At 36.0% G+C, this 17627-nt stretch overlaps 3 protein-coding genes across 3 annotated transcripts; 1 reads left to right on the forward strand and 2 right to left on the reverse strand.

The window, feature by feature from the left end:
* Nucleotides 1–480: 480 nt before the first annotated feature.
* Nucleotides 481–4166, reverse strand: LOC106659781 (transmembrane 9 superfamily member 3). The gene is made up of 9 exons (XM_014382472.2): nucleotides 3805–4166; nucleotides 2983–3178; nucleotides 2772–2894; nucleotides 2440–2693; nucleotides 2126–2365; nucleotides 1737–2021; nucleotides 1304–1659; nucleotides 1148–1231; nucleotides 481–1073 (listed from the first exon to the last, which is right to left on the reverse strand). Exons 1-9 carry the CDS (start codon nucleotides 3880–3882, stop codon nucleotides 929–931), a joined length of 1761 nt encoding a protein of 586 aa, XP_014237958.1. The 5' UTR covers nucleotides 3883–4166; the 3' UTR covers nucleotides 481–928.
* Nucleotides 4167–5010: 844 nt separating this feature from the next.
* On the forward strand, nucleotides 5011–7089 carry LOC106659848. The gene is made up of 2 exons (XM_014382565.2): nucleotides 5011–6388; nucleotides 6459–7089. The coding sequence occupies exons 1-2, from the start codon at nucleotides 5320–5322 to the stop codon at nucleotides 7034–7036; spliced, it is 1647 nt and encodes a 548-aa protein (XP_014238051.1). The 5' UTR covers nucleotides 5011–5319; the 3' UTR covers nucleotides 7037–7089.
* A 291-nt stretch (nucleotides 7090–7380) lies between these two features.
* On the reverse strand, nucleotides 7381–11549 carry LOC106659705 (ankyrin-3-like). The gene is made up of 3 exons (XM_014382382.2): nucleotides 9767–11549; nucleotides 9187–9704; nucleotides 7381–7485 (listed from the first exon to the last, which is right to left on the reverse strand). Exons 1-3 carry the CDS (start codon nucleotides 11418–11420, stop codon nucleotides 7381–7383), a joined length of 2277 nt encoding a protein of 758 aa, XP_014237868.2. The 5' UTR covers nucleotides 11421–11549.
* Nucleotides 11550–17627: the final 6078 nt, after the last annotated feature.

Here is a 17627-nt window from a genome sequence, read left to right on the forward strand (position 1 = left end):
TTGAATACGATTAAAATGTTTTTGCTTTTCACTTGGTAAAGTATTCACTATCACAGCTAAATGTTCACACACCAGTGAACATTGACACTTATGATTTGAACATTTTTCGGGTTGTTTATCTTCTAAACATTTAGAATAAAAATGCTATAAAAAAAATATCAAGTATTTTCGGTACGAAGTGAAGTCGAATCGTTTGGGTCTGAGGTTCTAAAAATAGTGGCATTCCACATTCATCGTTAGACCGCCGTGAATACTTCAATCAAAAAGCTTATCTCATAATATCTCTATATTCTACAATTATCATTTTGAATGGACTATTAATAGTTGTTTTTCCACGCATCATCGCGCAGCTGGAACAGTTCGATATACAAAGTGAAGAAATCAATCGTTATGAGATTTCTAGCGAACCAGGATGGGCGCTTGTTGATTTTTTTTTCTTAAAGTCGACGTGTGCGGACACAAAGAGTAACCATCGTGAAGTAGGATTTGAAACCTTTTTTTTTTATTACAATTCTTACACCGTATGCACTACACGATTAATTCATCGATCACAATTCTATACACACATCTATGTATACTCTCTTCTTAGTATAGTTTTTGCTATCCTTACAAAATGCCTTCGACTTCCTGAATGGTTTTTTCTTGAAATAAATCAACAATATCGCTCCAAAAAGACCTCCTCACAAAACTGGAAGCTGAAGGATTTAAAAAAAAATAAAAAAAAAATAAACTGTACACTCTCTCAACGCATCATCGTCTCGTCTTTTTTTCTCGGTTTTGACTAGCGCCACTATGAATCATCATCTCTTAATGATTTAATTGACCAAAGAAATGATGGATACGTGACACAGATTACACACTTTCAGTGGTTAATGAGACAATTTTCAAATAAGTTGGATACATCTCAAATGTTTAGGAGTAGAGATATTTAGTCTATCTTCACAGTCGAGTAAATCTTGCGCACGAAAAAGCTCGTACCGACGTATCCTACTGTGCCACACATTAAACCTAGAGCCAAACTGAACAGTGCCATGTAGCCGAAATAAAACGCAGTTTGGAAAAGACCATACATTCTGTAATTTGAAATTTTTATGTTAGTTCACTGTATCAATTTTTTTTTTATAGAACATTAAAATAAATTACTCACTTTGTCTTAAAGAAGAAATAATAAAATGAATAAAGATAAACATAACTAGACGTTGATGCAGCAGCAAGAAAACTTGTCCATTGCCTGTAAAAAGTTTAAAATGTAGACATACAAGTATTGAGTAGTTTTAATTTTAAACCAAAATAATTTACTAACCATCTGTAATCTTCTGCATTAAGAAGGAAATATGTGCAAACAATTGTAACACATACAGTCACAACCATAAGAATTAAAAATACCAGCAACATGAAGCCGTAAACATAATAAATTTTGTAGGCCCAGAATGATGTGAATATGAAATACATTTCAATAAATATTGATCCAAAGGGTAATACACCTCCAAGCATGATAATGACAAGCGGTTCCATAAACCACTTCTTTTCAGGAATTGGCCGAGGAACTGCATTAACACGACAAGGGGCATCTGGTGTACCTGCCAAATTCCTACCAAGAATAGTACCAACTAAGGTCAAAGGCAGAATTATGAAGATACAAATACATGTCACAGCAACCTAAAATATTTGATACATTTAGTTTCACTATTTGATTAATTTGAATGTTCCTCAATATTTTTAGTATATAAATTTACCATAGATCCAAAAGGAATGGCACGACTTGCATGATAGTACATGGCTATGAAATTAATAATAAAAGCAGTGCCACAAACTAAAACTGGGATAAGAAAGGCGCTTAACAACATTTGTTTTATCCAAATTCTGCCACCCATTCTTGCATACAGGCCACCACCAGTATATCCATTGATTGGCGAAGTTATTGCAAAAACAAAAATAGCAGTGGATAGCATTGAGCCTCTTTCGGTGTATAGTTCTCCAACAATAGCGAAGATAATAACACTCAAAACAACAACTGTGACCTGTAAAGAAATAAAAAAGAGTTATTTTTATTGTCAAAAGAAAATATAGCAGTGATAACGATAGATTTGGATACGTTTAGAAAAGCAAAGTAGATTTGATTTACCTGATATCCAGCACCAATCATAGCTGAAAATAACATTGGATGGCTTGCTGGTCTGAAAACATCTCCGTGAACTTGTTTCCAACCATACTCATCTCCAAGATCTCGCTCCATATCATCCATCTCTTCATCTTTACTATATCTAGCATAGTCTTTTCTTAAAGTGCGCATTAAAATCATGGAAACAAGTCCCACAAGGAAAATGACCATCATAAAACTATTGAAAATACTAAACCAGTGAATCTATAAGTGTAAAAAATGAGTATAAGTATTAAATAAATAAATATTGAATAATTTTTAATTAATCTTTCAATTACCCTGTGTTGGAAAAAGTTAGGATCTAAATATTTGTCAAATCTGTCTTCAAATTTAATATTGCTTTTCTTCCAGTTAACTTCATAACTGAATGGAATAGTTCTTCCTGGTTTGAGCTCTACTTTTGATTCACTTGTAAGATTAACATCAACAATTTGTTTGCCATTATAACCTATGTCTAGTTTTTTGTGCGTCCAAATGTAATACGATGTCTCTCCATTCAAACCATTTGATTCGTCGGGTTCTCCAACAACACCTAATGAAGAAATTCATATAAATTAATACTCTATTAAACAAGAAACAATTAAAATAAAATTATTAATAAAAATCTCACCCCATATTGGCAAGTCATCTATGTACATCTGATACCAATATTGATTTTTAACTGCGTAAACAAAAGCTCTATAGCTTTCATCAACCAATTTGACTCTGCAGTATTCTTGTCTTTTAGCATGATCTGAAGCAAAAATTTAATGATATATTAAATATTGCAAAAGCCATTGTAATCATCGATCAATCATTTTAAAATTAATTGCATCACCAACCTCCAAATTCAATTATCAATCCACTCATCTTGAGCTCAACGCCTTGCAGAGCTTCCGCAAGGGTTTCATGATAGTGGCTGATAACTTCCTTGGGTCCTTTGCAGAAAGGCAAGGAGAAGTAAGAGTACGTCTCTTGCCTGTTGTGGTAAGGACCGACTGTGCTCATCCATAATACCACTTCTTCTCCTTTTTCATACTAAAATAATAAAAGAAAAAAATTAAAAAAGACTCATCATAAAATTTCTTGATAAATATTTCTTTTGAAAAACATCGTTCTTGCAAAGTTCATTCCTAACAAAGGAATTGTCAAGTCTATTAAATTTTATAATTTCACTAGTCAGCATGGAAATCTTATATGAATTGATTGGGCAAGTTTCAATTAAGCGATAAAGCTTATCGCTTTCATAAAGCATTATAAAGTACGCGCAAACTTTAATTAAAGCAACCTTTTACAATCTGTCTAACCTATATTCGTCACCAGGAATTGGTCACTAATCAGACATCTGTTTGACAAGGCATTAAAAAAAAATCCAAAATAAACAAGATCACGAGATCGCATCGATAAAAGGCTTTGAGTAAACATTGGCCATCGGTCGCTGGGAAATGACAGGCGTTGAGTTTCCAAAATCCACCTGTCGTTCCCGGTTGCCACGTTATATAAACTCGGGCAATTTTTCGCGACAGAGAGTACATCGGCGAATCGTGGCTCGCTTGTCGGCGTTCGACGCCAATGCCTCTCTGTCAACCCCGCGCGATCGACCAGATGTTTATCTCGAAGCGATCGAGAAAAGTTTCAAACTCGAGAAAAGTCAAAATCCTTACAACATGGCTATGCTCGTCGGCGCTCGCGAGCAAGCAGCAGCAGGCGGCAATCGTCAGGAGTACGGAGCCCCTGCCCATTTTGGCGAACTCGTGAGAAGCTGCTCTCGTGGTTCGATGATAGCCCCACGACTCCTCGATCCACTTGGCTCGTCTATAATTTATTTATTTTTCGTATGTTTTGTTACAAAAACGAACGACACACGACGACGACAGGACACGACGACTGCACGATGGGGGCCCCCGGGCGTCGCGCAGGTCGATTTGTGGCAGAGCACACAATCGAAAACAAACTATCTACGCACACTATACAGTCGCCGACGAACGCTGTTCGCTCGCAATCGCGACGACGAGACGCCCAGTTTGTGTATGTGAAATAGCAGAGTGTTTGTACAGTAACTTGTCGAGTCTAGCAGCAGAGCGAGCTGCGGCCTGCGACTGTAATGCTGACTGCAGACGTATCGTCGGTGCGTATGTGAGTCGTGACTCGTGAGACACGAAGATGAACGATAAAGGAGGCAGCGACGGACGACGAGGCGCGCACTCGAACGTTGGACTGGATCAACAGATGGCGTTACGCGATTTGAATGGTTGTGGTGAATAGAATATTGAGATATCGGAAGCGTTGCTGTTAGAAATCTTTCTCTTTCAAACTGTGATCATTTTAAGTTGTGTCAATAGTGATCTCCCCTCTAGGCAATTTTCTATTTAGATTTTCGTAAAAACGGGTTTACGAAATTTTCATATAGTGAAATTCGAATCATTCAAAAAATTAAACAATAAATATTACGAAAATTGTAAGCTCGAATTTGAATATAAATATAACGTGCGAGCTGTGTCATGTGAGTGATTAATTTGATTTGATTTAGCAAATGCATGCCTTCTGTTTTTTATTTTAGTAGAAATTCGGCAAGGTAGGTAATTTGAAGAGGCCGGCGTAGATAGGCAAAACGTCGTCGTCGGGTGCATAACCTCCCAAGGACGGAAGTTCGACTTTCGTCCGTTGTCACATAATATACTATTTCTTTCAAGATCGGGAATCGGGAATATCGGGATCCCTGTTTGAGACCTCTATGGGCGCTGGGCGAAACTTGCTAATAGCGCTCCCACTTCTGTCTCTCTCTCCCTCTCTCTCTTTTTCTCTTTTACAGATACCTTTCTCCATCTTACCAAAGACTTCATTCTCAAGTGAGTAGCAGCAAAGTCAGTAGTTACTCGTGAAAATAAACTCTCGTTATAATTCTAGGTTACAAAGTAATTTTAGGTGAAACACGTAAGTTTATCACGACGACTTTTGATCGTCATTCTCAATTTATTCCTTTGAAATATTGCTACGAGTGAATAGAATATTGAGATATCGGAGGCGTTGCCGTTAGAAATCTCTCTCTTTCAAACTGTGATCATTTTTAGTTGTGTCAATAGTGATCTCGACCACGTGTTCAGTGTTCAGTGTTCAGCGAATAGTGCTTCTAACAATTTTTCATCAAGAATTGTATTATATCAACCATTCAATTCAAAATGTCATTAAATCAGAACAATGCTTATTACTCGCGTCTACAGAAATTCAAAAATCATCTGAAAAGTATAAGAAAAGCAAGCACTAGACGCGAAGAATTTTGCCGGATATTAAACGGTTGGTCTGCATGGCACAGAACTCACAATTTGATGGGTAGAGTTTTGATACAGTTAATGAATGACAAAAGCCTATTTCCGAGTGTTAAAGATAAACATTTTTTTCTCAAATTTTCTGTACAATTCAAGCATTTGAAAGCTACACAACTACTCAAAGCAAGCAAATTGGAAATAAGTGAGGTTAGGTTCAAAGATGGAAGGTGTGCTCTACATTATTTAGCAGACGAATATGGGTCGACAAAGAGAAATTCTAATGGAGTATTTACCTTAAGATTAATGAAATATTTGTTGAAAAATCCACGGCAAAACTATGTCGATGGTCAGGGTTACACATATCTACACGGAGCTTGCTCGACCGGCGATATTGAAACGGTGAAACAATTAATATGTAAAGGTGTAGACGTCAATCTTGACACGTATAAGTTCTCACCACTTTTTATTGCTGCGCAGTGGAGGCATGAGAATGTTGTTGAAGTATTACTAGAACACGGGGCCAATCCGAATTATCAAAATTTAGATCAGTCAACACCATTGCACGCGCTTGCATCGCTTCGTGTATGCGATTGCGTCAGCAGTTATTGCTTCTGCGACAGGAGACGTCCAGTTGATAAGATCGTTAACATGCTCATTAATAAGGGAGCAAACATCGAAGCACGCAATTGCCACGGAGATACTCCCTTGCAATCAGCGTTGTTAGTCTTCGATTCGGATTTGCTCCGGACACTCCTGGAACACGGTGCAAATGTGAATAATCTGAACGAGGATAGGATGTTCCGTATGGATTTTACACCATTCGAATTGAAAAACTATCCTGTCACATTGAACATAATCGAGGCGATGAAATCGCTGCAGTCAGCTGGCTACAGCATGAACCTTCACACTGCGCTTAGGCTGATGAAGTATTGGATCAGAGTTCGAGGAAACGACATTGATTATTTCATCTTATGTTTTGATGGTACGTAATTTAATTTTTCTAATAGAGTAATTTTAATGTCTTAACTTATTAATTACGTTTTTATTTATAGAGGAATTTGACGAACGAGATCTGAGTATCTTACATGAATACAAGATATTATTATTCATTCATACCAAGTATGGCTTGTACCTTAAACAAGAAGCTTTAGATTACTTGCACCAACAAATCGAGAAATTCAGTCTGAGAGTTGCGCCATATGACGATGAAGAATTCGAACCTGACTCGTACTTCAAAAAAATATATAAGAGAGAGATTACGTATATAAAAAGCATCATGGTAACCGAACACATCTCGCTCTATCAACTTTGCCAAATGAGCTACAGTAAAGGTTACTCGATATTAAAAAATATAAAAAATTGGCGTGTCCCACCAATGAATGAAATATCGTGCGGAGGTTATGTAATAAACCGCTTTGTAAAAAGACACATTGCCAATATTTTAATAAGGTCACAGTTGGAATTACTTGCAGCCGATTTTTTCATGAGTGATGATTACAGTTTAAATCTACCGTACGTGGTTTGTCGTAAAATTGCTGAATATATGAGTGACAATGATTTATTTCGTTTGTGCGAGCAGACGAACTTGATTAATCTAGAAGTAGACACTGCCATCGCAATCCGATCATGAGATCAAACTGAGCATTGAAGGCTTAATTTCAAAACATTTTTTGTACATCTATATTTCTCAATGTAAAATAAAAAAATTAAAATTAACGTAAAATAAAAAAACTAACTTAATGTAAACTCACTGTGAAATAAAAAAACTAAAAAAACCTAAAATTTCTACGAGCTTCTTGAATACTTTCATGAACAACCTTGTGTGTTTTTTTTTCCTCCACCCCATTCGGACACTCACCGGTAACCGCTGCTAGGCATTGCTTCGGTGAGGCCGGGGTTAGTTGAGCATTTCTGCTACTTCGATGTGAGTCGTTTTCATACATCCCCCATCCGTCGCATAGTGATATGTGACGATTAGGCGTTGAGGGACTCATCCTTCGCTACTTTGGTGAATCTCCGTACCCTGCGCGATGCCATCTCTCGGTTGTCGTATCCCACGTTCGGAGCCGTAGTTTCCCACTGCGTGGTCACACATTGCTGTCTTCTCTAGAGTCAAGTGTTAGAACTCACTGCCCAGTGCCATCTTGTGAGTGTGGTTCTCGCTTCCGGCCCTACTCTCCGAGTCCCGGTGAGTTCCTGATACTCCTGCCTGTTTTAATCCGGCGCCATCTTGTGAGTGTGGTTCTCGCTTCCGACTTTATCATGGGAGTGTTGTGCTCCATCTATTGCCAGCCTTGTGAGTCCTCGCCTCGGGCACCTACTAAAGGATATCCACTTCGTTTCCTGCTCGCACAGTGATCGGGGTTTTTTACCGCTCGGAGGCTGATGACATAGCCCGGGTCTTCTTTTTGAGTGGTACCCGCTCCACCTCAGGTGAACTCTGTATCTTGAACTATGAACGCTGTATCTTTTTGCCTCCTGGTTTAGAGTTTTTTTGAGGGTCTAGATCGAAAGATCTCGCGATTTTACATAAGAAATGACTCTGAAAAAAAGGGACTTTTTCGATTATCTCGAACGGTGAAGAGGAAAAGAGCGCATGGTCGGCCGTTTTCGAGCGCCCTGGCCTGTTTTTTCGCTCCACTTTACGTTTATTTATTTATCACGAGTTAGGCTTTCGTCATAAAAATAAACAAATACGTGTTTTTCATGTATTTTTTCCTCATCTTTCTAATGGTGCAATTAGTTTTTTGAAAAGTTGCTTCGTTTCGCGAGTAGAATGAAAATAATAAAACTATTAATCAAAAAAGTTAATTTATCTGTTTAAAAAAGCCAATTTTCAAGCCAATGAAGTGCACCAGTCCAGGAACTAGTTGGTAAAATGCGTTAAAGACGTGTGATCAAAAAGAAATCTTTATCAGAAAACCACAGCATCTTATACGTGACAAATAGTTTCTGTATTTGTTCTAAACTTTTTTTACGGCATATTTCCTTGTTTGCTCACGTCCATTGTAAAATAATATTCAAACTTTCAAGTTACTTCACTGCCTGAAACGTACGATTTATCTTAACGATTTGTAATTTCGATATATATCGTTGCTAATTCACCAGCTACGACACTAGATCAGCTGACTCATACACTTTTATAATAAATCCACTCCTAAGCGTCGATTCACTACAACTGACTGGTTTGCACACGATTCTCATATTATATATACCGCCAGGTGGTGTGTTTTAATGCATAGTAAAGTAGTTATAGAAACTTAGTAAACTTTTTAAAAAATATTTCATAGGATGACATGAATGATTTTACCCATAATCTTTCGTGTGTGCATAGCTAGAATAATATGGCATGGAAAATCTTTGATCAGTTCTGTTTAGTCCAACTCTTGTTACAACGTATAAAAATTAAAAATATTGTCATTGTTTTGGTGACCAACTTTCAATGAAAATGAAAAAAATGACGAAACTTTTATAATCAACTCAATAATATACTATGTAAACTGCTCTTGTGAGATTGAATATGAGTATGTACAAAACTAAGGAAAAAATGAAAAGACAAATTCTTTTTTAAAAAAATATATATTATAAATATCGAAAACTAGATTAATTCTACATTTGTACTGTATATTGTTGTGCGTAATCACTCAATTATTTCATAATTTCATCGCAGTAAAATTTCCATTCATATAAAAAGAATATCAAAAATAATACTGTAAGACATTTCAATCACACTTATGATTTTTTCATTTTGAAATTTCGTTTATCAACACTTATACACACCGACAGGATATCTTCATTGCTCAAATACTGAATAACCTGATCGCAATACAATACAGGAAGATTGCCATGCGTCAATAGTATTATATATTCCAGTCCAATATCCACGAAAAGTTTTCTCATTAGGCACTGAATTATGTACCCTTTTATTACGTTTGATATTGTACTGAATTCTTTTTCATTTGAATTGAAAAATATCCAAAATTCTGAATTTTTTATCAAATGATATCTTTTTTCTGGGCTAGTTGTGCAAACGTCGAGAAGGGACACACCATCCTTTATCATCAGATTTTTCACGTATTCAATCTGTTCCGAAATTTCTGCATAAAAATCTTCTTCTATTTGTTCAATAGGATTCGTGTGCGACCATTGTATCAGGCAATTCTTCATTTCTTCCGTAATATACATTTTCCCTTTTTGTATAATTTCTAGATGATTTTGAAGATCATTACTATAGAGGTGTAGGTCCGGACAGTAGCTAGAAATTTTATTTAAACGAGCACGGATTTGCGACAAAGAACCTATAAAAAAATAAACGATGCTTAATAAAAATATAAAACCGTTTCATTAAATGAAATCTTACCAAATTTTAATGTAGCTTCAAATGTGTATGGTTCATAATCTTCGTCATTAGCCACTGGATCGATCAAAAATTTTAATATGGTCAAATCACTTGATCCAATCATTTTATGACCTTTACTTTTTAATAGATCGAGGATAGATAAAAAAGAGAACAGTTGATCTAAGTCATCGCTACATTGATTATACTCTAACGGTTTTTTTGAGAGATCAACACTTTGCACATCGGCTCCATGTTGTAAAAGTACCTTGACCACATCATAGTTATATCGCAACACGGCCAAGTAAAGTGTCGAGTTACCTTCATTATCGATGAAATTTGGATTGGCTCCATATTTCAAGAGTAACTTAACCATTTCTACGCATCTGAACATGAGATTTTCGTATGAAGGTAAAGAGACGTCGGTGTAATCATCAATAGGTCCACAACGCCGCGAAGAAACTACCAAGTGTAAACACGTTTGGCCATCATCGAGAACTTGGTTTGGATCGGCATTATTTTGGAGCAGAGTTTCTAAATTTTTGTGCCCAGTTTTCATTAATTCTGTAGATTCATCGTTCCAATCCATATCACTCATATTCAATATATTATTCAAGCAAAGCATTAATGGCGTGCAATTTTCATGGTTTCTTTCATTCACATCGCATTTGTAATCAATGAGGAGCTCGAGTAGTTCTGAATCAAAATTAAACGAGTTGAAAAAAACGTGCAGAAGGTTTTTTCTTAAAAGACTTATGCTGGGATTAGCGCCATGTTCCAAAAGCACTTTTATTATCTCTACTTCCTTAAATTTAGTAGCTAAAGTCAATGGTGATTCATTGGTGCCACAGGATGAATACCAAATAAGATCAAGATCAATTTTTTGATCAATGAATTTTTGTACAATCTCGATGTTGCCATACATGCAAGCCGCGTGTAAATAAGTAAATCCTTGGTCATCACCAAGATTTTCAAATACATCCTCATCTGTTTTGTGTTTCACGAGATTACTGAAAAAATGATTGCCAATAACTTGCAGAGGTTCTAATTCATAATATCTGCAATGTTCATATACACGTTTAAGACAACGAAGAGGCGCTTTACACCAATTATCATCTACTAATTTTAAATCGGCACCATTGTTTAATAGTAATTTTGCCATATCAGCATTTTGATCTTCTATAGCTAAACTTAACGGGGTTTTAGCAATCCCATTGTCAAAGAAAATCAGATTTACATCCACGCCTTCATCGATAAATTTCTGTACCACCGTAACATTACTAGTCATACAGGCTGCGTGAAGGTAAGTGAATCCCTCATTGTCGCTGAGATTCTTATTTCCAGAATAATTGAACAATATGTTTGACAAAAACCAATCGTTTTTTTTAGCCGCTAAATGAATCGCCGTTTGGCCCAAGTCATTAAGTACTTGCAACTCAGCACCATTTTCCATGAGCACCTCAACGAGCCGGTAAGTCCATCGTTCGGTTTTCAGAACTGTTTTTAAAATCCAGTTAATATTCTCGGCATCGCCGTCAAATTCATCAACGATGAATGCCAATAGGTCCTCGTCGTGCCAATTACTATTATTCATAAACTTCTTGATAAACTGTGTCCGCTTTTTTTTAATACTTTTTTTCACGGCACTCTCCTGCATATTGCTTTTACTCACATTCATTGATTCAAACTTCAAAGTAGCCTCACTGTCAATGAAACAGAAACGATTTATCTTATCAATTTATAATGTCGATATATGTCGTCGCTAATTCACTAGCCACGATTCACTGCGTCACCTGCGCTTATACGCCTTTATAATACACACGATTAGATCCGGAGCGACGATTAACAACGACTGACTGGTTTGCACACGATTCTCATATTTAATATACCGCCGAGTGATGTGTTTTTTTCTCTGAGTCATCCGGTACGTAAATACCATATTGACGTCGAAAAACCCATGCCAATTTTACGCCGCTCATATATAGGTTCGATTTTGCTATTTTACCAATGCATAGTATAGTAGTTACAGAAGATTACAGAAGATATAATTCTCTCAGTGTGCATAGGTGAAATAAATAAGGCACGTAAATTCAAATTATAGATGAAATTTTTTCAAGTCAAATTTTTATTCAACATATTATAAGAATACAAAAAATGTAGCTGCTTTGATGATCGAAGGATATATCAATAAAAAAATTACGGAACCACTGTAATCAAATATATATGGGTCAAAATAATACTTTTTTACAAAACCGTGCGCACGTATGTCACCGATCTTGACGCGCTTTTGGTATGTTATAGTACATGGTAAAAAGGTCCCAAAAAAAAATTTTTAGACCCCCTCCCCCCTCCTACCCCCCACTTCCGGTATAAACGTCCATTTTCGATCTATATTTTTTCTGAGGACATGAAGCAAGTAAAAAATCTGAAAAAATTCATAAAAATACTTTTCCACAATCCAAACAACCTTGAATTTTTTCAGATTTTTTGAGTGCTTCAGGCCTTCAGATAAAATCATTGAAAATTTCAAAAATCGAGATACGGCGGTATGAGCCGATGTAGTACTCGGAAATTTTTTCAGTTATTTTTCGCATTAAAAAACATAACCTCAATTTTTTTCAGATTTTTTCAGATTACCTAACGCACCTTTTGAAGCCAAAAACCGATTTTTTTGACGAAAATAATTTTTTTAGGACAGTACGGAGCCTCGAAAAATCTGAAAAAAATTTTTTCTTGTTTTTTTCATCAAAATACGTAATCTCAAATTTTTTCAGATTTTTTAATTGAAGGCGATAGCTTCTAGGGCCGAAAAATGCTATTTTTAACAAAAAATGGTTCCTAGAACCCGATGGTTCCGGTGAAAAAATTTGAAAATATTTTTTTTGAATTCCTTGTCAAATTTTAATAAATTTTGACCGTTTCAAAAGTTCGATTGAAGCTTCCTAGCTCATTTTAGAGCATCAAACGAGTTTTATCATTCCTTAATGTCTTCAGAAACGTCTTCAGATATTTTGCACTAATCTTTGTCCTGCTCTAAAATGAGCTAGGAAGCTTCAATCGAACTTTTGAAACGGTCAAAATTTATTAAAATTTGACAAGGAATTCAAAAAAAATATTTTCAAATTTTTTCACCGGAACCATCGGGTTCTAGGAACCATTTTTTGTTAAAAATAGCATTTTTCGGCCCTAGAAGCTATCGCCTTCAATTAAAAAATCTGAAAAAATTTGAGATTACGTATTTTGATGAAAAAAACAAGAAAAAATTTTTTTCAGATTTTTCGAGGCTCCGTACTGTCCTAAAAAAATTATTTTCGTCAAAAAAATCGGTTTTTGGCTTCAAAAGGTGCGTTAGGTAATCTGAAAAAATCTGAAAAAAATTGAGGTTATGTTTTTTAATGCGAAAAATAACTGAAAAAATTTCCGAGTACTACATCGGCTCATACCGCCGTATCTCGATTTTTGAAATTTTCAATGATTTTATCTGAAGGCCTGAAGCACTCAAAAAATCTGAAAAAATTCAAGGTTGTTTGGATTGTGGAAAAGTATTTTTATGAATTTTTTCAGATTTTTTACTTGCTTCATGTCCTCAGAAAAAATATAGATCGAAAATGGACGTTTATACCGGAAGTGGGGGGTAGGAGGGGGGAGGGGGTCTAAAAATTTTTTTTTGGGACCTTTTTACCATGTACTATAACATACCAAAAGCGCGTCAAGATCGGTGACATACGTGCGCACGGTTTTGTAAAAAAGTATTATTTTGACCCATATGTTATATTATATATAACTGCTCTTTTGAGATTGAATATGAGTATAGGTACATAGGATGAAAAAGAAAAGATGAAAATAGACAACATTTTTTCTTAAAAAAAGTATGTATATTATAAATATCAATGACTAGATTGATATGTACCATATATGTTATATAATTACTCAATTATTTTATATTTTTATCACTAGAAAAATTTGATACATAAAAAAATATATAAAAAATAATACTGTAAGGTATTTTAATCACAATGACTCTCATTTTTAAATTTGATTTACCAGTGTTTCACACACCAACAATATTTCTTCATTGTTTAAGTATTGAATCAATTTTTCACAGCACGACAGAGGAAGACTACCCTGCGTCAGTAGTATTATATATTCGGGGCCCATATCCAAGAAAATTTTCTTCATGAAGCATTTCTCTATGTATCCTGTAATGATCCCCTTTATAGTATAGCAATTATCTTTGAAGTCATCTGAATTAATTTTCGTCCAGAATTTAAAATCTTTCAGCAGTCCGTATGCTTTTTTAGGGCTAGGTGCACAAATTTCAAGTAGAGACACACCATCCTTTATCACCAGATTTTTTATATATTCGATTTCTTGCGGTATACTATCAATATAATCATCAATATAAATCTCATCAAGTATGTAAAATTGTTGTAATTGTTGTAAAGTGTAACATATTCCCTGTTTCAACAGTTTGAAGACATATGTAAAGTAGGTTGGCAATATCATATTTCATGTCATCGTTTTTAAATCGATCATCACTACTATTTTTTACATCATTAAATAATAGCTGATTTTGCATTAAACAACCTGTAATCATATGTACTGCATTAGTTATACAAATTTCATTTTAGTTTGATTTAATAAAACCTTACCAAAAGTTATTGTATTCTTCAAATTTGCAGTGGAGCAAATTTCGGAGTCATATCTAATTAGCACTGCCAAATATTTCAACGCGGTCAAACCACTTGATTCATTCATTTGATATCCTTTCCTATCCAAAAAATGTAGAATAACAAAAAATTTTATCACTTTATCGTCGTTGTTCCAATCATGTTCATCGGTCGAATCGATGCTGAGAAGAAGCGCCAATCCCAATTTGGACACCCCGAGTGGATTCACTCCTCTGCATTTTGCTTGCTTGGGGAACCGCGATCATATTGGCTTGATAAAGCTATTCTTCGTGGTCAACGACGAGTTGAATCAGTCGGTGGAGGTTGATGCCCGGCACAGGTTGGGTCGGACATCTCTGTATTACGCCGTGGCAAAACTTTTTCCGCATATTGTCGATGAACTCTTGGATCGTGGCGATGATCTGTCTGGCTTCGTCTTTCCCACCGAGAAGGACTTTGACCAGTTCCATGAAATTGGGAACGAGCACGACCATCACTACAAGTATAATCTGGTGTCCGGAGCGCTGGCAGTTGTCGATATCCTAGAGAGAAGGGGACGCGAGTTGTACCGAAGCGAAGCGCTGATCGTCATGAAATTTTTCGCCAAGCGTGGATTATCCGAGAAGTTGAGGCATCTCGAAGCCAATTGGCACGAGGACGAGGAGTTCGCGAGCAAAGCGAAAGAGGTCATGGTGGCAGCGGACTTGTCGCTCTACGATCTGATGCGTTTGCCACCCCGAGAGGTGGAGAAACTGTGCACGAACACCGACTTCTTCGAATTCTTCATGCTGCGATCAGCGAAGTACATCCAACCGTGGAAACGATTAACTGTCGAATCTCAAGAGGCTTGCGTTATGCATCTGTGCGAAAAAATGTCCAGGAGATTTTTCCGGGACTGGGCACTGGAGCCATTCTTGGAGCTGATTCATTACCGACTGCCGATTCTTTGCTGCGAAATGATCATCGACAATTTGACGAACCAAGACTTGTGCAATATTTGCTTGGCGGCCCTCGGTCGAAGCTCGTAATCGTATATGTTCGTAAAGGACCGTCATTGCTTCATTCGTAACCCTGTAACAGCTATTCTTCGCAACAATGAATGTTAACCATCAAAATAAATAAAAAGTAAAAAAACACTTGTTGCTTTTAATTGAATAATTAAATGATTTCCAACGTTGGCTCTTTTTTGACAGAAAAAATATGGTTATTACCGATTACGTCTTTATCAAAATCTTTCGCTCGGACTAACTTAGCTCCAAACAAGAAGTGAAAAAAAATTTGGGCTGATCCTTGGATGAATCGAAAACAGTGAAAAAAAAATGTAATGATAGCTGACATCAAGACAAACCCTATTATTTTGGCACGTTTTCGATTAAAATTTTATTAAAACATGCACTTGAACATTATCATTCCTTGAACTTGAATATTATCAAAAATATTATCATTCCTAATTCATTTATAAATATTAATAAAGCAATTTTTCAAACCCTGTGCAAAATAATTTAATTATAACTTATTCGAACTTTAATTTTTCTAAGATTTTTTCAAGGTTTTACTTTTGTAAATTTTTCAAAATTTTTCTACTTTCATAGCTTGATGTTTTTAATCAATAAATTTTAGGAAAGTTTCAATTCTGATGGCTGTTCAATTCTGATAGCTGTCTGTAGACAGCTAACTTAATATTTTAGATTTACTTGTCCAAATTTCTAGTTTTTATTTGTCATTAAATTTTAAAAAATAATCAATTTCATTTTTCATAAATACTCTTCGGGTAGTTACGAGATTACGTGATAACATGAAAGCACTAGAAATAGTAGCTGTGAAGAAGACACCTTATACAAAAAAACATTGTTTTGCTTCTTGTGAGTTTTCAAAACCCCATCTGTTGATAGAATTTAAAAGTTCTTGATCAAATATGACACCTAAGGTTACGATAATACGAAATACTGTGTAAAATGTATAGAAGAATAGATAATAAGGAACAGTTAAACCGCATACGCAGGCAACGCCTACACGTCGTACGGTGGACAACGATATAAAAAATTTTACAGTGTTTACTTATCAGTGTTTTGATTGACGGATTTTTTCTCTCGATAAGCAATTATATACGTACGACGTTGTCTTCCATTCAAACGAAAACTCTCTCTCTCTCTCCTCATCGAATTAACTTACCCGAGCCACTGAAAGAAGGCGAAGAGCAGCGCGTTGATGTCGCAGTTCTGGCAAATGGCCAGCAGCAGACGACGAAGGCCCCGGTGATGATGAACAGGGTCTTGGCGGCTTTGCGCTCGCGCCTCGAGTCAGCGGCGATCTTTTTGCGTCGGGCCTGCGTCGTCGAGGTCGCGCCACAGGGCCGCGCAGGCGACGTGTTGTTCGACGAGACGTTCGTGAAGACCGTCGTCGTGGTCTCGGCTTTGGGAATGAAAACGCAACGAATATTTCAGTTTTTTTTTCGACGTCTTTTCAGATACTCATTCTTGACGTATTCACTGGAAAATTTAACGAACCGACTTCTGTTAAAAAAAAAGCTCACATAATACATCAACTCAATTTGGAAATCGTGTGCTTTTTTTATCCTCCCCAAATTACGGGGTACAAAGGAAAAAATGAAAAGACAAATTCTTTTAAAAAAATATATATGGGTAAGGCTCAGAATTTTTTAAATAAACCTGCGCTCGTATGTCACCGATCTTGACACGCTTTTGGTATGTTATAGTACATGGTAAAAAAGACCCAAAACCAAAATTTTAGACCCCCTCCCCCCTCCTACCCCCCACTTCCGGTATAAACGTCCATTTTCTATCTATATTTTTTCTGAAGGCTTGAAGCAATTAAAAAATCTGAAAAAATTCACAAGAATACTTTTCAACAATCCAAACAACCTTGAATTTTTTCAGATTTTTCGAGTGCTTCAGGCCTTCAGAAAAAATTATTGAAAATTTTGAAAATTCATATACGGCGCTACGATGCAATACAAAGCCCGATCTTTTTTTCCACTCATTTTTGACATCAAAATACATAACCTCAAATTTTTTCAGATTTTTTCAGACAGAGCGCTGGCAGTTTTTAGCCGAAAAACGCCCTTTTTTTACGAAAATAATTTTTTTAGGGCGATATGAAGCTTTAAAAAATCTGGAAAAATTTTTTTCTTGTTTTTCAGGTCAAAATACGTAACCTTGAATTTTTTCAAATTTTTTAATTGAAGGCGATAGCAT

The sequence above is a fragment of the Trichogramma pretiosum genome, unplaced genomic scaffold, assembly GCF_000599845.2.
Source record: "Trichogramma pretiosum strain Unisexual culture from Peru unplaced genomic scaffold, Tpre_2.0 scaffold19, whole genome shotgun sequence".
Classification (NCBI taxonomy): Eukaryota; Metazoa; Arthropoda; class Insecta; order Hymenoptera; family Trichogrammatidae; genus Trichogramma; species Trichogramma pretiosum.

Coding starts and splice junctions, on each gene's coding strand:
- LOC106659781 (XM_014382472.2), bottom strand. CDS start 3,882: ATGGGCAGGGGCTCCGTACTCCTGACGATTGCCGCCTGCTGCTGCTTG. Junction 1,232..1,303: donor AATGCAGAAGATTACAGATG/GTTAGTAAATTA, acceptor AACTTTTTACAG/GCAATGGACAAGTTTTCTTG. Junction 1,074..1,147: donor TATTTCTTCTTTAAGACAAA/GTGAGTAATTTA, acceptor TTCAAATTACAG/AATGTATGGTCTTTTCCAAA.
- LOC106659848 (XM_014382565.2), top strand. CDS start 5,320: ATGTCATTAAATCAGAACAATGCTTATTACTCGCGTCTACAGAAATTC. Junction 6,389..6,458: donor TTTCATCTTATGTTTTGATG/GTACGTAATTTA, acceptor TTTTATTTATAG/AGGAATTTGACGAACGAGAT.
- LOC106659705 (XM_014382382.2), bottom strand. CDS start 11,420: ATGAATGTGAGTAAAAGCAATATGCAGGAGAGTGCCGTGAAAAAAAGT. Junction 9,705..9,766: donor TGAAGCTACATTAAAATTTG/GTAAGATTTCAT, acceptor ATTTTTTTATAG/GTTCTTTGTCGCAAATCCGT. Junction 7,486..9,186: donor GCAATGAAGATATCCTGTCG/GTGTGTATAAGT, acceptor GTGACCACGCAG/TGGGAAACTACGGCTCCGAA.